This window comes from Polypterus senegalus, chromosome 9 (genome assembly GCF_016835505.1).
Source record: "Polypterus senegalus isolate Bchr_013 chromosome 9, ASM1683550v1, whole genome shotgun sequence".
Lineage (NCBI taxonomy): Eukaryota > Metazoa > Chordata > Cladistia > Polypteriformes > Polypteridae > Polypterus > Polypterus senegalus.
Genome location: NC_053162.1, coordinates 173665554 through 173692474, shown reverse-complemented (window position 1 = coordinate 173692474; position 26921 = coordinate 173665554). Strand labels below are relative to the sequence as shown.

General features: G+C 40.9%; 1 protein-coding gene across 2 annotated transcripts in view; it reads left to right on the top strand.

Annotated features, from left to right (window-relative positions):
• Positions 1–26921, top strand: part of LOC120536008 (transcription termination factor 1-like) — a 61522-nt gene that overhangs the window by 8470 nt on the left and 26131 nt on the right. The window contains exons 2-6 of one of the 2 annotated variants that reach the window (XM_039764288.1): positions 1501–1590; positions 6020–7096; positions 18202–18350; positions 25442–25627; positions 26812–26890. In XM_039764288.1, the coding sequence (XP_039620222.1) occupies positions 6042–7096; positions 18202–18350; positions 25442–25627; positions 26812–26890 (1469 nt within the window). In that variant the 5' untranslated portion in view covers positions 1501–1590; positions 6020–6041. The remainder of the gene's footprint in view (positions 1–1500; positions 1591–6019; positions 7097–18201; positions 18351–25441; positions 25628–26811; positions 26891–26921) is intronic. The other variant, XM_039764287.1, reaches the window with a different exon arrangement.

The window sequence follows — 26921 nt, the reverse complement described above, 5'->3', positions numbered from 1 at the left end:
AGAATCGCCAATCCACCTAACCTGCATGTCTTTGGACTGTGGGAGGAAACCGGAGCGCCCGGAGGAAACCCACGCGGACACGGGGAGAACATGCAAAGGACCCGGGAAGCGAACCCAGGTCTCCTAACTGCAAGGCAGCAGCGCTACCACTGCGCCACCATGCCGCCTAGTTAAAATAGGGTGGAGGGTAGAGAATCTAAACACTTATTCTGAAATGTTATTTATCAGATCCCACCTGGTTTTGAACAGTTTTGTAGAAATCCTCTAAGTGAGAATTTTGATCTTTTCCAATTTTAAATAATATATAGCATCAGTGACCCACTGACTTAAAAGAGGAGAGTTAGGATTCTTCCAGTTGAGCAAGATAAGTCTACGTGCCAATAGTGAAGTAAAGGCCATTACAGTTTGTTTGTCCTTCTCCACTTTAAGCCCACCTCAAGTACCCCAAACACAGCTGTTAGTGGATTAGGAGGCACTGGGACACCCAGGCTGTCTGAGAGGCATGTAAACATTTTGGTCCCGAATGATGTTAATTTGGTGCCCACCCAAAACATGTGGCCTAATGAGAGTGGAACTTTATTGCAATGCTCACAGGTTGGCTCTTGCCCTGGAAACATTTTGGACAATTTTAAATGAGAGAGATGTGCTCGATAGATAATTTGGAGTTAAAAAATTGTATGCTTTGTGCATATGGAGCTCAAGTGAATTTTGTGCATGGCTTCCTTCCATTCCTTTTGAGAGATCCTTTTCCCACTGTACTCTGGGATTTTTGAAATAATATAATAATACAGTAATCCCTCGCTATATCGCGCTTCGACTTTCGCGGCGTCACTCTATCGCGGATTTTAAATGTAAGCACATCTAAATATATATCACAGATTTTTCGCTGGTTTGCCGCTTTCTGCGGACAATGGGTCTTTTAATTTAGGTTACATGCTTCCTCAGTTTGATTGCCCAGTTGATTTCATACAAGGGATGCTATTGGCGGTTGGCTTAGAAGCTACCCAATCAGAGCATGCATTACATATTAACTAAAACTCCTCAATGCTATAAGATATGCTTCCCGCGTGGCGCTTGTTTTGTTTGCTTCTCTCTGTCTTTCTCACTCACTCTCTCTGCCTGACGGAGGGGGTGTGAGCAGAGGGGCGGTTTGCACAGAGGACACGGACGCTCCTCTACAAAATGCCGCTTTATCGCAGTGCTTCTGTATACTTCAAAGCACGTATTGATTTTTTGATTGTTTGCTTTTCCTTGCGAGCGCTCTCTCTGACATTCTCTGCTCCTGACGGCGCTCCTTTGAAGATAAGATATGTTTGCTTTCTTTTAATTGTGAGAAAGAACTGTCATCTCTGTCTTGTCATGGAGCACAGTTTAAACATTTGACTAAAGGGTGTTATTTCATGTCTAGAGGGCTCTAATAATGTTAACAGGGTGGGAGAGTTTATAAGGGCTTAAAATATATAAAAATAACCATACAAACATATGGTTTCTACTTCGCAGATTTTCACCTATCGCGGGGAGGTCTGGAACACAACCCCCGCGATCGAGGAGGGATTACTGTATTGCCCTCTAAAGAGCCATTCCCAAAAGGTAAAAAATTACCAATTTCAATCATAAGCATGTGGGGTATCTGTGACGATGTGGGTTCTGGCTCCACACTCCCTTTGATGTTTGGGAACCCTTGAACCCAACACCGCCGATAATGTTGCCGAAAGTGAGCTAGTCAATGGAGGCAAATTACTGAGCAAGGGGAAGGTAGAAAGTGCAAAAGTGCTTTTATTTAAAACTGTCCATCAAAACAAAAACAGTCAAAACAGTGTTCCATAAATAGTGCAGTTAAGTTCTTCATTAAATAAATAACCCATAAAACGAACGTGGGGTAAAACCAATAAATAAACACAACAATCCTTTAAAAACGAGGGTTAAAATCTTCTCCTGGAAGCAGTCTTTAAAACAAAAAAACAAATCCGGTGCTTTTCTGTATGCGTCTCACCTGCTTATCCCGTACGGGCTTAGTAGCAGGCAAGACGCCTCTGCAGCTGCCCTCCTACTTCACACGCTCGAGACTGGAGACCTCCCGATCCCTGGCTCCGGTATGGCACTTATCCCAGTCCCCGAGACTTGATTACCCCAATAGCCAGGTCGCTCATATTGGGGACTCCACCACCAAGCCTCCCGACTTCCGCTGCCTTCCGCGCCTTCTGCGCCGTCGCTTTCACCTTGTCACTCCGCTACCAGATCGCCAGCGGAGCGACATCTACACAAACACCTGGGTGTCGGCCTAACACCCAGCTTCCTCGCAGCTGCCCACGAAGCCGATCGCTGGCCACCACACGCCCGCGGTCCGCTCTCTCCTGCACCGCTTGCTTCCACGCCCCTGTAACCTCCGTCCCTCTTTCCTTTCCTTTTTCTCTCCGATCGCTTTTCTCTTCCCAACGCTTTTCTTCCTCTAAAACCGACTCGCTTCTTTTTAAAATGACGAGGGCCACAGCAGCTGCAGCATTAGCCGCGGGACAATCATGAATGTGGGCAGTTCCTCACCTGTGCACTAGGTGAGAAACGCCCACACCCTACGGATCGCCCCACGCCCACTATGGCCCAACGCCCCTCACTAAGCCGCGAGCACATTGATTATTTATTTAAAAATTGGCCTTTACTCAACGAGCTGTGGACCCATAACACCACAGTATCGTTTTAGACTATTTCAAGGTCAGTGATTAAGAATATGGTGCTATTTTTGATCCTTTACTAGCATTTAGCCCTCTAAAGGCCTTATTAGGAAGGGAAAGACGACAGATCTTCATGACAGCCAAGACTATTTAGACTTTAAACATTTAAACTGAAGCACACATTTTAACATTTCAAATATTTGACACAGCTATTCTTGTTTATTATGTACTTTTACCTCATGAAGTAAATCATTACAGTTTCTAGTGAACACCCAGTATTAGGACATCTTGCACTAATTCAGACTTTTTGTACGTTATGTTCTTTTCTTACATTTCTAAGTACAGTGGAACCTCAGGTCACGAACGTCTCGGACCATGTATAAATCGGGTTACAACCAAAATTTTCGCCAAACATTTGCATCTGTTCACGACCACACACTCGGGTGACGAACAAGCCATTTTCCCTTCTGGTTCGATGCTACCATGATTTCCAGCACGTGTTCAGTCTCTCCCTGTGCATCGAGCGAACGAGAGAGAGAGGGCTGGCCATGTAAGGCCGAGATGGCAGTTAAAGAATGCACCGGACTTGTTTTTAAAGAGACTGATTCGAGCATTGTTTTAACCTCATTGTATTTAATGAAGACTTTTTTCTATTGGATTTTAACCTCCACTTCACTTCTGTGTACAGCGATCGGTTCGTAGCGTGCATTGTTGCAATGTTACTTTTCTTGGTTGTTTATTAAATTACGGATTTTTCAAATGTTCATGTTTTTCCCTGTGCTTAAAACTCATTAAAAAAGTGTTTACAGCGAGTGGTTCGTAAGGCTGTAGCATGAATTCTTGCAATGTTACTTTTCTCTGTACAAGGTTTTCTCAGTGTTATTCAATGTTTTTACATTTAGTTTACTATTACGATGTTCATTCTATGGTATAATTAACTATTTTTGTGCTTAAAAATCTTTAAAAAAATATATTTACATACAGTTCGTATGGCCTGTAACGGATTGATTGTATTTACATACAATTCTATGGGGGAAACTACTTCAGGCTACGACCAGAGTTTTGGAATGAATTACGGTCGTGACCTGAAGTTCCACTGTATATTGAAGTTTTTATAAGTTTTTTATAATATTGACACATATTAACTTCCATTCATGATCACCTTATGATTTCAAAACAGCTTATTTGCTAGACTTAAGCTTAGAAGAGACCGTGCTTTTGCAGTAGCCGCCCCTAAGCTTTGAAAGAGTCTGCCTTTTTATATTAGGTCAGTACCAACTTTGGTTGCTTTTAAATCCTGATTGAAAGCGTATCTTTTTGCCTTCGTTTTTTAAACTTGTATGTGTACATTTATTTTGGTGTGTTTACTATATATGTATTGTGGCGGACGGCTGGGGCTTTTGCCCAGCCAGGACACCTGGAGGGTAAGAAGGGAGGGAGGCAATACCTCCCCTGGGACACGAGAGGGTGCTTGGACAATTCAGGAGCCATGGACCGCAGTACTTCCGCCACACCAGGAAGTGCTGCCGGAAGAGAATCTGGGCATACCTGGAGTGCTTCTGGGTGCTCATGCAGCACTTCCGCCACATCAGGAAGTGCTGCAGGAAGATCGTTAGGGAGCACCTGGAGCACATCCAGGAACAATGTAAAAGGGGCCGCATCACTCCATTCTGGGAGCCGAAGTCGGGTGGCTGAGAATGGAGCTTGCGAAGGGAAGAGTAGAGGCAGCAGAAGAAGAGAAAAAGAAAATAGAGAAGAAGAAAGAACAGAGTTACTGTGGCAATTGGAGCACTGTGTCACATAGAACATTAGAACACTCCAGACGAGAACAGGCCATTCAGCCCAACAAAGCTCACCAGTTCTGTCCACTTATTTCCTCCAAGAAAACATCAAGTCGAGTTTTGAAAGTCCCTAAGGTCTTACTGTGTACCACACTACTTGGTCGCTTATTCCAAGTGTCTATCGTTCTTTTTGTAAATAAAACTTCCTAATGTTTTTGCGAAATTTCCCCTTAACAAGTTTCCAACTGTGTCCCCGTGTTCTTGATGAGCTCATTTTAAAATACAAGTCTCGATCCACTGGACTAATTCCCTTCAGAACTTTAAACACTTCAATCATGTCACCTCTTAATCTTCTTTTGCTTAAACTGTAAAGGCTCAGCTCTTTTAATCTTTCCTCATAACTCAACCCTGTAGCCCTGGAATCAGCCTCATCGCTCTTCTCTGGACCTTTTCTAGTGCTGCTATGTCCTTTTTGTAGCCTGAAGACCAAAACTGCACACGGTACTCAAGGTGAGACCTCACCAGTGTGCTATAAAGCTGAGCAGAACCTCCTGTGACTTGTACTCCACACATCAAGGCGCTATATAACCTGACATTCTGTTAGCCTTCTTAATGGCTTCTAAACAATGTCGGGAAGTTGATAGCTTAGAGTCCACTATGACTCCTAAATCCTTCTCATAAGGTGTACTCTCAATTTTCCGACCACCCATTGTGTATTCAAACCTAACATTTTTAATTCCTATGTTTAATACTTTACATTTACTGACATTAAATTTCATCTGCCACAAATCTGCCCAAGCCTGTCTGCTATCCAAGTCCTTCTGTGATGATATAACGGATTCCAAATTATCTGCTAATCCACCTATTTTGGTATCATCTGCAAACTTAACCAACTTGTTCCTTATATTCCTATCTAAATCATTTATATATATTAAAAATAGCAGCGGCCCTAGCACTGACCCCTGCTGGTCACCATCGGCCAGTTCTGATGAGGTTCCTCACACCATCACCCTGTGCTTCCTGTGTCTGAGCCAATTCTGCACCCATCTACAAACATCACCCTGAATTGCCACTTCTTTTAACTTGATGCCCAACCTCTCATGTGGCACCTCATCAGATGCTTTCTGAAAGTCCAGATAAATAATCTCATCTGCTCCACTTTGATCGTATCCTTTTGTTGCCTCCTCATAGAATTACAACATGTTAGTAAAACACGACCTCCCTCTTCTGACCCCGTGCTGACTGATCCTAGCTACTCCTGTCCTTGCCATGTGTTGCTCAATCTTATCCTTAATAATTTCTTCCATTAATTTTCTTGTGATGCATGTTAAGCTTACAGGCCTAATGTAAGAGGCTGCGTGCTGAATTGGAAAACAAGAAATAAAAAGCATGAGTTTTGTAAGTGTGCCTCTTGTGTCTGTGTGTGTCGGGTTGAGTGGCTTCTACGCCCTCTAGAATTGTCACAGTATGTGTCGGTGTATTTGTGAAGCTCATTGGTTGCCTTCTGTTGTTGTAAATGTGTTCTATAAATAAAATTTACTTGACTTTTTTTTGTTTTCTTGATTATAGCTGTGAATGAAATATTACATGGATGATGGAAACAACCTTTCAGGGAAAAAAACACAAAAAGAAAAACAAGGAGAAGAAGAACACGACATCGAACGAGACAACTCCTTCTTCTTCTGTTCTGACTTTTAATGGTGTTGTGGGAAAATGTTTAGATATGTCTGGAGACGAAGCACAAAAGAAGAAAAAGAAACGCAAGCAGGTTTTAGGTGATGAGTTCCAAGAAAGGGAATCCCATAGGGAAATAGAAAAGAGACATAAAAAGAAAGAGGGTGGTTTTACTTCTGCACCAGTGGAGGAGTGTGGCACACTTGGAGATCTGCACACAAAGAAGAAGAAGAGGAAGAAGGTAGCAGAGAATGAAGAATGCCACGTGGGTGAAGTGACCTGCTATGGAAACCAAGATGAAACGGGAGCAATGACAGAGAAGTGTGCCCGAGTCAAGAAAAACAGAAAACGGAGACAAGAGGAGATGCAGGAAAGTCCTGATGAGACACGGGGGAGATGGCAAGTGGATCAAGCTAGTGAACAAATGGAGGAGCTTGACACACCAAAGGAGGAGCACAAAAAGAAGAAAAAGAAGAAACAATATAGGGATGATAGCTTTGAGCACGAAGTGGAGAGTGAATTTGTGCATGATGCTAGAAAGAAGAAAAAACGAAGGACTTCTAGTCATCAGGAGCTGGAAGAGGACAGCTACACATCTCATGATCAGCAAGAAGTGGCTGAAATAAGGAAAACAAACAAAGGCGACGGGTCACCTCTGAATGATAACAACTTTAGAGAACTGAGCAAATCTAGCAAAACCAAGAAAAAGAAAAAGCGGCATACACAGGCTAGTCCTGATGAAGAGCTGATGTCAGAATTGCTTTCTGATCGGCAAGGAGAGAACCAAAGTGATCAGCTTGCAAGGACAGATGTTGAAAATCTCACAGAGGCCCTTGGTGTTGGTACAATGGAAATTAGTAGTTTTGAGCAGCCATCCCAAAAACGCAAAAAACAAAAACGCAGTCAGAAGAGGGGAGCTTCTGAAGTTGCTGATTCGACTACGAGGCAGACGGGCCAATCAGAAGAAGACAGGTCAGTAAAAGTTTGGTCATGGTTCAGCATGTCGGACTCTACACATCGACATGGATAAAGAGGAACTGTGATCCAGTGTCTAAATTTAACAAAATCTGACAAGAATTAGAATTCTCTCCACCATCTCTGTTTCAACTTGTTAGGCATGCTCACGTGTACAGAGAGTGCAGGAAGTATTCAGACCCCTTCATTTTCTACACCCTTTACTGTCAGTCAGTCATTATCCAACCCGCTATATCCTAACACAGAGTCATGGGGGTCTGCTGGAGCCAATCCCAGCCAACACAGGGCGCAAGGCAGGAACAAATCCCAGGCAGGGCGCCAGCCCACCGCAGGACACACACACACACACACACACACCAAGCACACACTAGGGACAATTTAGGATCACCAATGCACCTAACCTGTTATTGTGTTCATTTTAAATGAATAAATTAATTTTACATTTTTGCCCATCAGTCTACACTCAATAACCCATAATAATAAAGTGAAAATGCTTTCAGAAAGATTTACAAATTGATTAAAAATCAAAAGCTGAAATCTGTCTTTTATACAAGTACTAGCTGAAGTACCCAGCACTGCCCAGGAGGAAAATATATATATATATTTTTTTAATTGTTTGAGAAAAATATACTCACATATAAGTCGGGTCTTCAAACCCAGAAAATCAATCATAAAATCAGACCCCGACTTATACTCCCGTTCAAAAATGCGACACTTAAATTTTTATTTTTTTACATCTTTTTGCATCCTCCAATCTTGCACCAGTTTCTCAGATGCATTGAATTTTGTTGCAGCAGCGCAGTTACCAGTTTCTTTCGCTGCTTCAATGACGTTTAATTTGAAACCAGCTTCATATTTTCTTTTTTTTTTTTTTTTTTATTTATTTATTTATTATTTTATTACAATCAATACATAGCAATCAAGTTTTACAAAAAAAAAGAATTATGCTAAGAACAGATCATCCCCACCCTTGAGAGAGAGAGCAAGCCAAACGGTGTAAAATTTAAGGCTTTTAAAAATACCTAAATCAACAAATTCTCTGTGCTTTATGAAATCATTTCAAAATATTACTGATTAGATCCTGCCATGTTTTGAAAAAGTCTGCACAGATCCTCTAACTGAGTATTTGATTTTTTCCAATTTTAAATAATATAACACATCAGTTTCCCACTGACTTAAAAGAGGAGAGTTTGGGTTCTTCCAGTTTATCAGAATAAGTCTGCGTGCCAACAGTGTAGTGAATGCAATCACAGTTTGTTTGTCTTTCTCCACTTTAAGACCCTCTGGAAGAACCCCAAACACAGCTGTTAATGGGTTAGGAGGGATTGTGAGTCCAAGACTGTCTGAGAGGTAATTAAAAATTTTTGTCCAGAATAATGTTAATTTGGAGCAGGCCCAGAACATGTGACCTAGTGAGGCTGGGGCTTGGTTGCAACGTTCGCAGGTTGGATCATGCCCTGGAAACATTTTGAGAGTTTTAGTCGAGACAGATGTGCTCGATATATAATTTTGAGTTGTATAATTGTATGCTTTGCATATGGAGCTTGAGTGAATTCTCTGCATTGCTACTTTCCACTCCTTTTCTGATATATTAATTGAGAGGTCATTTTCCCAGTGTCCTCTTGGATCTTTGAAAGGAAGGGATTGTAAAAGGATTTTATATATTGTAGAGATGGAGTCTAACTCCTTGAAATTGAGCAATAATTTTTCCAGCGTGGATGAGGGTGCAAGATGAGGAAAATCTGGAAGGTTCTGTTTAACAAAGTTCCTGATTTGAAGATAGTGAAAGAAATTTGTAGCTGGAATGTTAAATTTGGAATGTAATTGTTCATAGGATGCAAAGACGTTGTCTATATAAAGATCTCTAAGCAAGTTAATTCCAAATTTTTCCAGATATTAAAACTGCATATGTTTGTGAGGGTTGAAAGAGGTGGTTCTTTTGCAGGGGTGCCACAGAAAGAAGCTTCTCCGTCTTAAAATGCTTTCTACATTGGTTCCAGATTCTAAGTGAGTGGAGCACAATTGGGTTATTAGTGTATTGCCGATAACGTGTGTTTATTGGAGCACAAAGCAAGGAATACAAAGAAGTACTGCAGGATTTTACTTCTATTGCGGTCCATGCCTGTGTATGTTCTTCTATTTGTGTCCAGGTTCTTATCGACTGTATATTTGCCCCCAGTAATAAAACTGGAAGTTAGGTAGAGCCATGCCGCCTTCTGCCTTTTGTCTTTGTAGGGTCGCTTTTTGATGCGTGGATGTTTAGAATTCCAAATAAATGAGGTTATTGTTGAATCTAATTGCTTAAAGAACGATTTATTAATGTATATTGGTATGTTTTGAAATAAAAAAAGGAGCTTAGGAAGAATATTCATCTTAACAGTGTTAATTCTTCCAGCTAGTGTGAGATGAAGGGTTGACCATCTATGCAAGTCTTGTTTAATTTTTTCCATACAGACGACGAAATTTTGTTGATAAAGAGCTTTATGTTTACTTGTGATGTTTACCCCGAGGTATTTAAACTGTTCTGCAATGATAAAAGGAAGGGTGTCTAATCTAATATTATATGCTTGCGAATTCACCGGAAAGAGTACACTTTTATTCAGATTAATTCTGAGACCAGAGAGCTTTTGAAATTCTGTGAGTGCTGCTAAGACTGCAGGCACAGAATTTTCTGGGTCCGATATATACAGTACCATGTCATCTGCATATAATGAGATTTTCTGTTCCAGTCCTTCTCTGCTAATCCCCTTTATCTGATCAGTATTTCGACAATGTATTGCCAGTGGTTCAATGGCAATTGCAAACAGCAGTGGTGACAAAGGGCATCCTTGTCTTGTGCCACGCTCTAGTTTAAAGTAGTCTGAGCAAATGTTATTGATGCAAACTGAAGCTTCTGGGTTAGTATACAGTAATTTAATCCATGCACAAATGTTCGGGCCAAACCCAAACTTCTCCAAAATAGTAAAAAGGTATTTCCATTCAATCATGTCGAATGCTTTTTCTGCATCCAATGATAATAATATTTCTGGGGTGTTTGATTTAGTTGGTGAGTATATTACATTAAACAGGCGTCAAGATTTGAAGATAAGTGTCGGCCCCTAATAAATCCAGTTTGGTCTTGTGATATTATTGAGGGGAGCACTTTCTCCATCCTTCTAGCTATGATTTTAGAGAGTATTTTAACGTCGTTATTCAGAAGTGAAATTGGTCTGTATGATGCACATTGTAATAAGTCCTTATTTTGTTTTGGAAAGACAGTGATTAGTGCTTGGCGAAAGGTTTGTGGAAGAGATTGGTTATCTCTGGCTTCTGTAAATGTTGCTAATAGGAGGGGAGCTAGCTGAGCGGAGAATTTCTTGTAAAACTCTGCAGGGTAGCCATCAGGGCCTGCTGCTTTTCCACCTTGGAGTGACTTTATAGCATCCAGTAATTCTGATAATGACAGAGGTTTATCGAGCTCCTCCACACTAATAGCGTCAATTTGTGGTATCTGTAATTTATCCAGAAATGCATTAGATTGTATATTGTCTTCTTTAAACTCAGTAGTATATAGGGATTTATAGTAGTCTCTAAAAGTGTACATTATATTTTTGTGTTCGATGATTTTATCTCCATTCGTGTTAGTAATTACCGAGATTGCGCTATGCACTTCTTGCTTGTGAATTTGTTGCTAAAAGCTTATTAGCTTTCTCCATGTTCATAATAATGATGTCTGGATTTGTAAATTAGTTGTTCGGTTTCTTTAGTTGTCAAGAGGTTTAATTCTGAATGTAGAGCCTGCCTCCTCTTATGTAGAGTCTCGCTTGGTAGTCTGGCATGTTCTTCATCTATTTTAGTAATTTCGCTTTTATCTCTGCTACTTTCTTCTCGGATTTATTTCTGTGGGAAAGATATGAGATAATCTGTCCTCTTAAGAAGGCCTTAAGAGTTTCCCAGAGTATTCCTGCAGAGATCTCAGGGGATGTATTTGTCTCTAGAAAGAATTCAATTTGTTTGGATATAAATTCAGTACAATTCTCGTCAGCTAATAGAAGCGGATTGAGACGCCATCTGCGGGTGAGTGTATGGGGCTTAGTAATTTCAGCTCCAAGATCATCGGAGCATGGTCTGAAATAACAATAGCATCGTATTTACAAGATTTAATCTTAGGCAAGAAGTTATTATCTATAAAGAAGTAATCAATCCTTGAGTAGCAATGATGTACTGGTGAGTAGAAAGAATATGTTCTTGAATTTGGGTTTAAAACCTCCAGGGATCTGATAAGTTGTGATCAGTTATAAACTTTGTAATTATCTTTGCGGTGTTAGTTGCGTTCCCCTGTGGAGGAAGTCTTATCTAAAAGTGGATTTAGAACACAATTAAAGTCCCCAGCCATTATAAGTTTATGAGTGTTCAGATTGGGAATGGATGCAAATAAATTTTGTATAAATTCCTTATCATCAACATTAGGTGCATAAACATTTATCAAAATCATTTTACAGTTAGATAAGTCTCCCATGACCATCACATATCTCCCTTCAGGATCCAATACTACATCTGATGCTACAAATGGTACTGTTCTATGTATGAGAATTCCCACCCCTCTAGTTTTCTTTGTAAAACTAGAATGGAACATTTGGCCAGTCCAGTCTTTTGCAGCCGGAACTGATCCTTACTTAGTAAGTGGGTTTCCTGTAAAAATACTATTTTAGCATTTAGACCTGTTAGGTGAGAAAGTACTTTCTTTCTCTTTAATTCGTGATTCAGGCCTTTAACATTCCAGCTTACGGTTAACTGTCCCATCATGGAGACACTGATTCTGAGTTTTTGGTGTCATATTATAGTCTTAACTGGAAGTGAAATAGTTTAGGTCTTAATTTCCTATTCCCCCAAGAGTTGTTGCCATGCAGCTTATTATTACGTTGATAGTTATAATTATAAAGATTGAGATGATAGATTAGATATAGATCAAGCCTGCTCTCTTTCTCTTCCCCCCTTAACCCCCACCCTCCCTTTTGCCTCCCCAGGTGAGGCTAAAACCCACTTCATGCAGTCCCAGTCCTCTGACATACCCAGAGACAGAGCACGCCCAAAGCACATCAAGCCCCCATGCAGTGGCGCTTTAAGGTTAAAAGATAGAGATATCTGTTACCAATATAGTCTTTAAAAGAGGAAAAAGAAAAAAAAAAAAAAAGAATTTTGCACTTAATATATATACATATATATATATATATATATATATATATATATATATATATATATATATATATATATATATATATATATATATACATACATACATACATATAATCTTCATCAATTTTAGTGCATTAAGATGATATCCCCAGATAATAAACCCAGGTGATGGTGTTAAAGATGTGTCCAAAACAAGCATAACAAGTCTTAATGCAGTAATAGCAATAACAGCAAACCAAGGGTATGATATTGAACAGTCTCATTTAGGGTACACATGAAATAATTAGAAAAGAAAAAAAGAGGAGGAAAACGTAATTAAGCACAATAAAACACAAACATTTAGCCCTAGTAATACTAAGTAATGATAAGTAATAAGTAAGTAATAATAATATAAGAATATGAGAATATATGCTGATAAAAAACCCGTATTTTAGAAACAAATAGATCAGACAGTAGATTATTAATCCTAGCTTTATCATTTACCGCCATGACTCACAATTATGTATCAGAATAGTCCCGGGATCAGCTTTCTTAACTCATTTTCTGCCTCCTCCTTGCTAGCGAAAACATAGAAATGACCCTGCCATTCCACTTTCAGTTTTGCCGGATACAGGAGGCCGTATTTGACATTGGCTTGCCGTAGCCGCTGTTTAATATTATAGAAGGCGGCGTTTGATAGCTGTTGCTGGGGAGAAGTCAGGGAAGACGCGAATGTGGCAATCTTCATATATAATATCTTCCTTTTTTTCCTGAGGAGTTCCATCACCTCTAACTTAAATGATAATCGTTCAAAACGACTATAAAAGATCTTGGTCGGGTCTGACGGTGTTTGATCCAGACGCTGTAAGCCGCTGCTATCTCAGATTCTGCTTTAAAGTCGCCCCGATTATTTTAGAAAAAGTTCAGTTGCGAATTTCACGGTTTAAACTTTCTCGATTCTCCGGCAGCCTTCAATTCTGACATTATACCTTCTATTCCCATCTTCTAAAGCAGCCAGTCTGTCTCCAAGTTTTTCTCCGAGTTTTTACATTCCTAACTGACATTTACTGCTCTTTCCTCGGCACTGGCAGCTAGATGTTCGGCTATTTCGATCCGATTCGTGAATGTCTCACTAAGATGCTCCAATCGATCAGCAAGCGTGCTCAGTTTAGCCGAGTTTTTCTCAATGCGCTCTTCAATTTTACCCAGCACCTGTCGAAGTTCAGCTGTACCTCTTGGACGAGCCTTTCATTTGCCTGTTGGATTTCCTGTCGCAGACATTCATTGGCCTGTTTCATCTCCTGTTTCAGTCTCTCATGTGCCTTTGCCGTTGCTTTCTCATTAGCCTTCTCGCTTTTCTTTATATCTTGCCTGAGGTCAGCGAGCAACACTTTCAGTTCAGATAGCTCAAATGTGCCTTCTTGTACCGTAGATGAAGCAGCAGACTCTGCTGAAGCCGGTGTCCCGCTGCTCCAGTCCCGCGTGATTGCGTAACTGAAGCCGCGGACCTCCCGGCCTTTTCCAGTTTCAGGTAATCCTCTCCAATCGGCGAGCTATCCACATCTGCACTCACGATCGCACCTTCTCCCCTTTTCGCTCTCAGCGGCGACGATGTAGCGGACCGTGGTCCCGAGGAGTCTGTACTTTCGCCCATCTGATCCAGGTCTGTCTCTGAGTAGCCGTATCTCGAACTAGGGCTTGCTGATCGCAGCTTGGATGTAGCTTTAGTCTTCGATTCTTTCGGACCCCCCTTCTTGTTGGCCATGTTTATATGTGTTTACCTATACTGTAGCGGTCCCTCTCGGGTTGAATAAATACAGGATATCTCAGAATAATAAGCAAATAATATGAAAAATAGCACCACTGCTAGCGGAGCTCCACTTCAGACGTCCATCTCTCGCATCGGACGAGCTTCATATTTTCTTCTGATCGAACGCTTCATCGTAGATAAGGGATGCTCTTACCATAAAGGTGTATGAGGGTGTGAGATACAAAAAACACAAATCGGTGCAAACATCGCTTCGGAATAGTTTGGGTAGTACCGTATAGTCACGTAGGCACGATAGAGAGAGAGGTTAGGAGCACATACGTACGCGTGCACGAGAGACAGACAGACACAGACGAGAGAGAGAGAGAGACAGACACACACACACACACAGAGGTGAGGGAGGGAGGGACGGACGGACGAGAGAGACAGACACAGACAGACAGACGTGAGAGATAGGCACACACACACACACACGAGAGAGATGGACAGACACACACAAACACACACACGAGAGAGAGAGACACACACACACACACAGAGGAGAGAGAGAGAGAGAGGGAAGGAGGGACGGACGGACGAGAGAGGCACACACACACACACACGAGAGAGAGACAGACACAGACAGACAGACAGACACGTACATACGCGAGAGACAGACAAACACACACAGACAGACAGAGACACACACACACACACACAGACAGACACACACACACAGAGGCGAGAGAGGGAGGGAGGGAGGGACGGACGGACGGACAAGAGAGGCACACACACACGAGAGAGAGACAGACACAGACAGACAGATGTGAGAGACAGGCGCACACACACCAGACAGACAGACAGACAGACAGACAGACAGACACACACACACACACACACACAGACGAGAGAGAGAGACACACACACACACACGGGAGAGACACACACACACGAGAGAGAGAGATGAGACACACACACGCACACACACGAGAGAGACAGACAGACAGACACGTACGTATGTGAGAGACAGACACACACACAGACACACGAGACAGACAGACACGCGCGCAAGAGAGACACACACACACAGAGACGGGTGCACAAGAGAGACACACACACAGACTAGAGAGAGAGAGAGACGGCTGGCCGCATAAGGCGGAGAAGGCAGTTCAAGAATGCACCGGGCTCGTTTTTAAAGAGACAGATCCGAGCGTTGTTTTTATCTCGTTGTATTTCATGAAGACTTTTTCTATTGGATTTTAACCTCCACTTCACTTCTGTTTACAGCGATCTGTTCGTAGCGTGCATTGTTGCAATGTTACATTTCTTGGTGGTTTATTAAATTACAGATTTTTCAAATGTTAATTTTTTCCCCTGTGTTTAAAGCTCATTAAAAAAAAGTGTTTTTAGTGAGCGGGTCATAAGGCTATAGCGCAAACTCTTGCAGTGTTAGTTTTCTCTGTTGTTCAAGGTTTTCTCAGTGTTATTCAATGTTTTTGAGGTCGCTTTCCTGCCTCAGAGCCTGGACAGCTTGCCATCATTAAAAGAAAAAAAGTATTCTTACTTGATGATGTCCATCAACTGAAGTTCAGTAGAAGCAGGACAGTGACTCTTAACATCAAAGTAAATCTACTACAGAATGGCTTAAAAAATGGCCTTTTGGAGTGGTCCAGTCTTAGCTCAGACCTTAACCTGACAGAGATGCAGCAGAGTGACCTCAAGAGTGCAGTTCACACCAGGCATCCTAAGACTATGGCTGAACTGAAGTGGTTCAATAAAGAGGAATGGTCCAAAATTCCTTGTGAACTTTGTTGCAGACCTGATCAGCAGCTTCCAGAAGTGCTTGTTAGGGGTTATTGCTTCCAAAGAAGATCTGACCAGTTATTCAGTTCAAGGGTTCACTTACTTTTCCCACAGCACATTGGGAATGTTTGATGGGTGTGTTCAACAAAGACCTGGAAAATTATTGGTGAGTTATTAGTGGAAGCATATTGTGTTTGTCTGTATGTGTGACTTAGATAAAAATCAGATCACATTTTATGACTAAATTATTACGGAAAACGAGTCGTTCCAACGTTTTGCATACATTTTCTTGCCTCTATGTGAACTCTGCAAGAATTATGCTTCACTGTCAGAACCATGCACTTCTCACTGTACTTTTTCCCCTTCTGATGCAACACAATGTTAGCACCTCATCAAGCCAGAGAATAAATTCTCAAAAGTTTACACCTTTGTTAATATGGTTCTTCGCAAAGCCACCTTTAGACTTCCTGTGTTGATGACCACCATGCATTCCACTTCTAAGCAGGTTGCATCTTCTTGTAGGAGATGATAGCATCGCCCCAGTTTTTCTCTGTTTGGAGATGATTAACCACCCAATGGTGGTTCCTTGGAAGTCTCAGGGTGTTAGAAATTAGTTCTGTAACCCTTTTCTCCAGTAGCCTGGAATTTCTTTTGATAGAGGCATGGTGTGCTGCATGCTGAGACCTTTTAGCCAACTTCATATTCCTGGAAAGATTCTATTGAAGTGATATTTAGATTCAATAGTTTTAGCAGCCATCAAGCTTTGTGTGCGTCCAGTCAAATTTAACCTGTTGTCATTTAAATTTGGTTCTTTGGTTGAATGAGTGACTATGGGGACCATTACTTTTTCCACAGGGGTGATATTGGTGTTGGTAAACTTTTTATCTTCAGTGAATCAAACAATCATCATAAACCTTTATATTGTCTTTTGTATTATACTAAATTTGCGTAGAGATCAGTTGCAATTAAGTGTTATGAATAAGCTAAAGTAGATGAAATCAGAAAGGGGCAGGTAACTTTTTTTTCATGGCACTACATTGTCTGTTTATATTGTCTATGTTTTATTTATATATTGAGCTCCTCAGGGCTGTGTCCTCGGCCCTCTTCTCTTCTGTATTTATATGCTTCCCCTTGGCCATATTATTCGTAGCTATGGACTGGGTTATCATTTTTATGCAGATGATACTCAACTCTAATTCAATGTTAAAAGTGGAACTTCATCAGAGCTTTCTCAGCTCACAACTTGCCTCAGTGAAATTAAAACCTGTATGGAGCAGAATTCTTTAAAATTAAATTGCAACAAAACTGAACTCCTGTAAATTGGGACTAAAGTGCAACTTAATAAAATGAGCTCCTTCCCAGTCCATCTTGCTGGTGATCTCATCAGACCTGCCTCTACTGCAAAGAATCTTGGTGTCATTTTTGATTCCTCCCTTTCTTATCCCGTCCGACTTAAATCACATTAAGAAACTTTCTTACTTTCCCCTCCGTAACATATCCCGTGTTTGCTCCTTCCTCTCCTTTTCTAATGCTGAGAAACTTGTCCCTGCTTTTATCACATCCCACATTGATTATTGTAATTCCCTACTGGCAGGTGCCCCTTCTAATCTTGTATCACAGCTCCAGCTTATTCAAAACTCAGCTGCAAGAGTCCTCACTTGAGCCAGCAGCAGCGAGCACATCACACCCATCCTGCTCCGTCTTCACTGGCTCCCCGTGTCTTACAGAATCAAATATAAAATCCTACTAATAATCTACAAAGCCTTAAATAACCTCACGCCAAACTACATCAGTGACCTTCTCCATCACTATGTGCCTGCCTGTCCACTGAGGTCCTCTGATTCTGGTAATCTTGTTGTGCCCCACACTAATCTACACTCCATAGGTGACAGCAGGACCTTCAGCTGTATAGCGAGCGCCCAGACTCTGGAATGACCTACCGAAATTAATCAGGCCAGCTGACTCCATGAATTCTTTTAAAAAACAAAACTTAAAACTCGTCTGTTCAGGGAGGCTTTTAGCTCTACTTGACGTTATTACCCTTCTCTCAGTTTACCTCCATGTCAAGATGCTCATGTAACCTGTATGGTGTGTGAGACCATCAATTATGTTGTCTGTTAGGCTTTCTCTGAATTTACTATCGTACTCTTCTTTATTTATTTATTTGGTTTGTACGATGCTATATACTGTATACCCTGCCGTTCTTTCTTATATTCTGTAAGTGCCTTGAGCATGGGAAAGGCGCTATATAAATAAAATGTATTATTATTATTATTCTATTGTAGTTCGAATTCTCTCTTTTATGTCTTGTAAAGAACTTTGAGCAACACTCTTTGTATGAAATGTTATAGAAATGTTGTTTTTTATTATTGGTTGTTTGTTTGACTTATTTTTACAGTTCTGAAGGGTATGAGGAGCCCACTGATTCCGAAGAATTAATAAATGAATTGGAAAAATATGTTCCCTGTGTGAGGAAGTATAAAAAACGCCTAATTCTTAGTATGTTTAAATATGACCTGGAGCGGTTCAAGAAATTCCACGAAGAAGGTAAGCACAGCTACTCCTGTTTTTGTCAGGTTTTTGCTCTTAAGCTGTAAAAATTAATTTTCACGGATCTAAAAGGAAAAGATAATGGAGTTGATAAGTTCAGATTGTGTTACAAATATATGTGTCTGATGATTTTTTTAAATATTTTTTTTATTTTTATTAATTTTATTGCATTCCATACACATCAATCAAGTTTTACATAAAGAAAATTTGAGTTAAGAACAAATCGATCCCCACCCCTAAGAGAGAGAGCAAGCCAAACAGCATGAAATTTAAGACCTATAAACATACCTAAATTAATAGATTCTCTGTGCTTTATGAGATTATTTTAAAATAGTACTGATTAGATCCTGCCATGTTTTGAAAAAAGTCGGTACGGATCCTCTGAGTATTTGATTTTTTTCCAATTTCAAATTATATAACACATCGGTTTCCCACTGACTTAAAAGAGGCGAGTTTGGGTTCTTCCAGTTTATCAGAATCAGTCTGCGTGCCAAGAGTGTAGTGAATGCAATCACAATTAGTTTGTCCTTCTCCACTTTAAGCCCCTCTGGAAGAACCCCAAACACAGCTGTTAATGGGTTAGGAGGGATTGTGAGTCCAAGGCTGTCTGAAAGGTAATTAAAAATTTTCGTCCAGAATGATGTTAATTTGGTGCAGGCCCAGAACATGTGACCCAGTGAGGCTGGAACTAGTTTGCAGCGTTCGCAGGTTGGATCTTACCCTGGAAACAGTTTGGAGAGTTTTAGTCGAGACGGATGTGCTCGATATATAATTTTGAGTTGTATAATTGTATGCTTTGCGCACATGGAGCTCGAGTGAATTCTCTGCATTGCTACTTTCCACTCCTTTTCTGATATATTGATTGAGAGGTCTTTTTCCCAGTGACCTGATTTTTTTAAATATTTCTTTGGAAGGAATAGCTCGTGGAAAAAGTCATAGAGTACTCTGTTGTAATCTCTACATATAAAAGGCAAAACCCTCACTGACTCGTCACTAATTCTCCCACTTTCCGTATTGGTGGGAAGCTGAAATTTCGCGTGCTCATACCTTGCAGTGTACTTACAAAAGTTAGGTATGTTTCATGTCCTATTGCAACACCCAAGGGGGGGAAAGGAGTATACCCCCTAAACTGTATATATAGATAGGGGAAACCCGTCCTCACTATTTCTGCGACTTCCAATATATGTAGGAAGCCCAAATTTCCTATGCTCATCCTTTACACTTTACTTACAAACATTAAGTATGTTTCATTTCGTGCCTTGCCCAGTAACGAACTTTGAAAATAACGTTGTCTTTTTGGTGGTTCTCACCATTATGCTGTAAGGAACTTTCGGAACTGACCTCTCCTTTTGGCGGTTTCATTCCTTATTTCCATTAACAGAGGATTTATTTCACGGCAGAGACACACAAGGGCCGCCCCCAGTCCCCCTTCTTTTTTCTGCACGGCCGCACCTACCACATGGTTGGCTCCCTGCCTATATACATTAACAACATCTTGCGCTCATGTGCCTCCTCACTCGCTTCCTTACTTTCCTCAGCTGTTCGTCGTGCTCACTGCTCCCTTCATCTTTACTCCACCGCTTCAAGCCTGTTATTGTTTGCCTTGCTTTGCGTCTTCCTGCTGGTGACTCCTGCCTTTTCATTTAGTTTCTTCACACTCTTAATCCTCCGGACATGCCTCCTTATACTCTTCTTTTGAAGGTTGGCGCACCAATTATGTTACTACAAAACTTACAACCACCAAAACTTTGTAACGGCACCAGGCTTCAGATCAAATTTCTGCACAAGAACCTCATTGAGGCAACTGTCTTCACTGGAATTGGCTCAGGGGAGACTGGATTTATTCCTCGCATCCTTCTCATACCCTCTGACCTCCCATTCCAATTCAAACGCCTCCAATTTCCAGTAAGGGTCTGCTTTGCTATGACAATAAATAAGTCACAGGGCCAGACTCTAAAAAAGGTCGCCATTGACTTGAAACAAGGTTGTTTCTCACATGGCCGACTGTACGTTTCATGCTCAAGAGTGAGCTCAGCAGACAGCTTGGTCATTTTACAGCTCGAGGGCAGAACTGCAAACGTCATTTACAAAGAGATCCTTACATCCTAAAAATGTGCATTTCTCATACACAATGTTTACAATCGTAAATTAAACTCTTCAATTTGTTTTCAATCCTATTGTTTGTAAGATTGAATCTATTTGTATGGAATGATTACAATAAAATCAATAAAATTTATTAAAAAAAAAAAACGCTTTACAATCATCAAATTCACTCTCAATACTAAAATAAGCCTACGACAATTACAGTCATGGCCAAAATTATCGGCACCCCTGGAATCTTCCCAGAAAATGCACCATTTCTCCCAGAAAATTGTTTCATTTACAAATGTTTTGATATACACGTTTATTTCCTTTATGTGCATTGAAACAACACAAAAAAACAGAAAAAAGCCGAATCTGACATCATTTCACACAAAACTCAAAAACTGGGCTGGACAAAATTATTGGCACCCGCAACTTAATATTTGGTTGCACGCCCTTTGGAAAAAATACCTGAAATCAAGCGCTTCCTATAACCATCAACAAGCTTGTTACACCTCTCAACTAGAATTTCCGGCCACTCTTCTTTTGCAAACTGCTCAAGGTCTCTCAGATTTGATGGGCGCCTTCTCTCAACCGCAATTTTGAGATCTCTCCATAAGTGTTCAATCGGATTTAGATCCGGACTCATTGCTGGCCACTTCAGAACTCTCCAGCGCTTTGTCTTCAACCATTTCTGGGTGCTTTTAGAGGTATGTTTGGAGTCATTGTCCTGCTGGAACACCCATGACCTCTGACGCAGACCCAGCTTTCTGACACTGGGCCCTACCTTGTGCCCCAATATCTTTTGGTAGTCTTCATATTTCATGATGCCTTGCACACAGTCAAGGCATCCAGTGCCAGAGGCAGCAAAACACCTTAGAACCTCCACCATGTTTGACTGGAGGTACTGTGTTCTTTTCTTTGTAGGCCTCAATCCATTTTCTGTAAACAGTAGAATGATGAGCTTTACCAAAAAGCTCTACCTTGGTCTCATCTGTCCACAAGACGTTCGCCAAGAAGGATTTTGACTTCCTCAAGTATATTTTGGCAAACTCCAGTCTGGCTTTTTTATGTTTCTGTGTCAGCAGTGGGGTCCTCCTGGCTCTCCTGCCATAGCGTTTCATTTCGTTCAGATGTCGATGGATAGTTCGAGCTGACACTGTCGCACCCTGAGTCTGCAGAACAACTTGAATATGTTTTGAAGTTGATTGGGGCTGTTTATCTGCCATTCGGACTATCCTTTGTTGCAGTCTTTTTATCAATTTTTCTCTTCCGTCCACGTCCAGGGAGATTAGTTACAGTGCCATGTGAACTTCTTGATTATGTTGTGCACAGTGGACAAAGGAACATGAAGATCTCTGGAGATGGACTTGTAACCTTGAGATTGTTGATATTTGTCCACAATTTTTGTTCTCAAGTCCTCAGACAATTCTCTGCACCTCTTTCTGTTCTCCATGCTTAGTATGGCATACTCAGACACACAGCAGAAAGGTTGAGTCAACTTTTCTCCATTTTAACTGACTTCAGGTGTGATTGCCATATTGCCAGCACCTGTGTCTTGCCACAGGTGAGTTCAAAAGAGCATCATATGCTTGAAATAAAACGATTTACCCACAATTTTGAAAAGGTGCCAATAATTTTGTCTGGCCCATTTTTGGAGTTCTGTGTGACATGATGTCAGATTTGGCTTTTTTTCTCTGTTTTTTTGTGTTGTTCCAATGCACATAAAGGAAATAAACATGGGTATACCAAAACATTTGTAATTGTAACAATTTTCTGTGAGAAATGGTGCATTTTCTGGGAAGATTCCAGGGGTGCCGATAATTTTGGCCGTGACTGTACATTTACAATCATGTTACGTTATTTTTAAAATGTTTCCTTTTCTTTTTCATAACTTCTTTAACACACTATGTCTCCTTTGCGAAGCGAGGTTATTTTGCTAGTATAATCCTAAGTGCAAAAACAACCAACCTCTGGCTTTACCTCCTTGGCATTAGCCTTAAGCGTCTCTCAGGCTCGAAATTCTGTGTAAATCTATTTATTCCCAATTCCTACTTGGGTTACTTTGTTTTGATGAGATATGGAGCGTTAAGCCCAAATAACGTTTGGTTTCTGCTACCTTCTTGTTCATGAAGTAACATCATACTGCAAAAAAATTGTGAATTTTTCTATGCCTTTTACTACTGTATGGTAACTCATCAATATTCATGAGTGGGTGTGGCTTTCAACTGAAAAAAAGTACACAATGTCATATAATTAAAATCTGTAAAGCCAGTTTGAGAACAAACTAAAACTGATCCATCAGTTGAATGAAGCGTTAGTGATGACATTGTGAACTGGTCATCAGACATTGACACTGATAGTGAAATTGGTACATATGGCACTGTATGACCGAACCACCGTGATGTTCCTGGTGAATTCATTTCCCTGAAGGTCCGTTGTGATGCAAGCAGATGAGTGGCGAAAAGGCCCAAGGATTGGAATGAAGTAGAAGGACAAGAAAGACATTAGTCTGTAAGCACTCTGCACAATTCAACAACCATCAATGTTCATGTCAGGAGAAAGGTGGAAGTCACTAAGCCTTGCGCTGTGGTAGCCCACAAACAGTCTAGGGGTGCTGTAAAAGTGCAGGTCAGACACTCACATTCTACCCTCTCGTATGCAAGCAACAGGTAAAAAATATAAGAAAAGTGTGTAAAGAAACACACTTCTACTGTCCCAAGTGTGCGTGGTGGGCGGTTTCAAAACATGTCACACAAAGCACTTGTACTCAATTGTCTTGGCTTGAAAGATGGATGAATTTGGAAAGTTGTTAGGCTTTTCCACTGTGCCTCATACCCTCCATTGTAAAGTGACAGTGTGAGCAAGATATGTTGTAAAATGTAATGAAACTTTGACTTGAAAAATACCAAATGTATCCTTAAATATTAGCGTCTGGTAACACGGGAGCTCTGTCTGCTTGAGATGTCTGGGTCCACATGAGATGACCATCCTTGGACCCGCCTCTTTTTATATCATCCAGACTAGAAGGGGTGGGGCCTTCTCGAGTCTCTGGAGGTTGAGTCACATGCTGCACTTGAAGTTCTTCTCGGGACTGCAGGATAAAGAGAGAGGACAGCAAATGCATCTCCTTATAGATTAAAGTGATGTTGCTTGCCACACTTAAGCCCTGAAGCTGCTGCCCAAACACAGATAACATTTATTTTTTTTCTTAGATTTGTCAAAGAAATCACGTTGAAGCTTTGTTCATCAAAAGATCTTCCATATGACCTTTACCATCCGGAAAGTATTCACAGCGCATCACTTTTTCCACATTTTGTTATGTTGCAGCCTTATTTCAAAATGGATTAAATTCATTTTTTCCCTCAGAATTCTACACACTACACCCCATAATGACAATGTGAAAAAAGTTTACTTGAGGTTTTGCAAATTTATTAAAAATAAAAAAATTGAGAAAGCACAAGTACATAAGTATTCACAGCCTTTGCCATGAAGCTCAAAATTGAGCTCAGATGCATCCTGTTTCCCCTGATCATCCTTGAGATGTTTCTGCAGCTTCATTGGAGTCCACCTGTGGTAAATTCAGTTGATTGTACATGATTTGGAAAGGCACACACCTGTCTATAGAAGGTCCCACAGTTGACAGTTCATGTCAGAGCACAAACCAAGCATGAAGTCAAAGGAATTGTCTGTAGACCTCCGAGACAGGATTGTCTCGAGGCAGAAATCTGGGGAAGGTTACAGAAAAATGTCTGCTGCTTTGAAGGTCCCAATGAGCACAGTGGCCTCCATCATCCGTAAGTGGAAGAAGTTCGAAACCACCAGGACTCTTCCTAGAGCTGGCCGGCCATCTAAACTGAGCGATCGGGGGAGAAGGGCCTTAGTCAGGGAGGTGACCAAGAACCCGATGGTCACTCTGTCAGAGCTCCACACGTCCTCTGTGGAGAGAGGAGAACCTTCCAGAAGGACAACCATCTCTGCAGCAATCCACCAATCAGGCCTGTATGGTAGAGTGGCCAGACTGAAGCCACTCCTTAGTAAAAGGCACATGGCAGCCCGCCTGGAGTTTGCCAAAAGGCACCTGAAGGACTCTCGGACCATGAGAAACAAAATTCTCTGGTCTGATGAGACAAAGATTGAACTCTGGTGTGAATGCCAGGCGTCATGTTTGGAGGAAACCAGGCACCGCTCATCACCAGGCCAATACCATCCCTACAGTGAAGCATGGTGGTGGCAGCATCATGCTGTTGGGATGATTTTCAGCAGCAGGAACTGGGAGACTGGTCAGGATAAAGGGAAAGATGACTGCAGCAATGTACAGAGACATCCTGGATGAAAACCTGCTCCAGAGCGGTCTTGACCTCAGACTGAGGCGACGGTTCATCTTTCAGCAGGACAACGACCCTAAGCACACAGCCAAGATATCAAAGGAGTGGCTTCAGGACAACTCTGTGAATGTCTTTGAGTGGCCCAGCCAGAGCCCAGACTTGAATCCGATTGATCATCTCTGGAGAGATCTTAAAATGGCTGTGCACCGACGCTTCCCATCCAACCTGATGGAGCTTGAGAGGTGCTGCAAAGAGGAATGGACGAAACTGGCCAAGGATAGGTGTGCCAAGCTTGTGGCATCATATTCAAAAAGACTTGAGGCTGTAATTGCTGCCAAAGGAGCATCGACAAAGTATTGAGCAAAGGCTGTGAATACTTATGTACATGTGCTTTCTCAGTTTTTTTATTTTTAATAAATTTGCAAAAAAATCAAGTAAACTTTTTTCACATTGTCATTATGGGCTGTTGTGTGTAGAATTCTGAGGAAAAAAATGAATTTAATCAATTTTGGAATAAGGCTGGAACTTAAGAAAATGTGGAAAAAGTACTTTCTGGATGTACTGTATCTTCCTGTGGTCATTGGCTTCAAACCCCTTCATCCATATAGATTCAGCTCATTTCATTTAGATTGTGTTGTGTTTTATGTAATATTGGTTTAATTCTCCCCTTTTCCACAGGAATTGCTATAAAATTTGGAAAATTTGCAAAAGTAGAAAATGAGAGGTTGAAAACCAACACAGAAAAGTTAATGAAACTAACTGGAATCTCTTCTTCTGATAAGCTGCACTTTCCTTCTCGTTACCCAGAAGAAGAGAAAACTATCAAACGCTTAAGAGAACAGAATAATTTTTTTACTAATCTGGGTAAGCATCATTGCTTTTGGTTTCACTCTTCCCATTGTTTGTGTCATTATTAAACCGCTTGTTTTTTTTCTGGTGCGACATCTAATAAATTAAAGAAAAGTTCAATCATTTTAGTTGTCTTTAATTTATATTTTTTCAGTGTGTTTGCAGTGCCATGCTCTGCCATTCCTCAGTCACTCTGTCAGGAATGGTTGTGCTAGAACCTACCATGCTATTACCTACCCTGAGTCCATTTTTCACTGTTGGAAAATAATACATATTGCAACATTCATATTGTAAGACATCATGTGGATAGTCACAAACTTAAAACCATTTGTGACATGAATGTAGACACGTTACTGGCAAAGGTTAATCATCTTGTGCTTATTCAGCAACAGTTATTCGCAGACTGACATGATATCTATACCACCAGATGTCTCTTCATAGTGGAAATTCGTGCACAAGAGGATCACAGCATTGGAGTAGCTGGTAGTGTGTAGTGGCAGCTGGGCGTTGGACTCGGTAATGGAGTATACTCAGTTTTGAGTTAGAGCAGGAGGGGTGGGCAACGTCAGTCCTGGAAAGCCTCAGTGGCTGCAGGTTTTTGTTCCAACCCAGTTTCTTAATGAGAAGTCAATTATTGCTGACGAAGCACTTATTGCTTAAGTCACATTTTGATGCTTCCTTTTAGTGGTCTCGCTTGTTAAGGTTCCCCACCTTTAATTGCTTATTTCAATCTTAAACCGCTGCATTCACTGTTGTAATGGCTCCTTATGAGCAATAAGATGTAAATGACAAAGCAGCCAGGAGTTCTCCATCGAGCTCTGTGTGTTCATCATGCACTGTTTAATCAAAGACTAAAAAGTATCCATTTTAGGCTTCAAATCATTTAGATGATATCTTTAGAAAGGGAAAAACCTTACATTGCAGACTAACAAGCCATACAATTAGATAAGGCCTGAGATTGTCAAGAATTGGTTTCTAATTAAACAATTTTTTATGTTGTTGATTGCCTTTGATATATCATTATTTGGGTGGCCAGCGGAAAACCACCAAAAAACAAATTTTAAAACTGTATGTTACCAGCATTTTAGGCTTTTTGGTATCGGAAGTAAATGTTACACATTCCATTTTGAGTGTTATGATTTCTTTGCTGTGCATCATATTTAAAAAAGTTTTTCTTCTTTTTTTTTTTGCATTCCCAGCGGATGGAATTCCAAGACCATGCCAGCTTGTTTACAATCATGCAAGAAAAATATTTGATAACTTTAATTACATGGGAAGGTATGTATTTCTTTTAAGCCTCTTAAACATC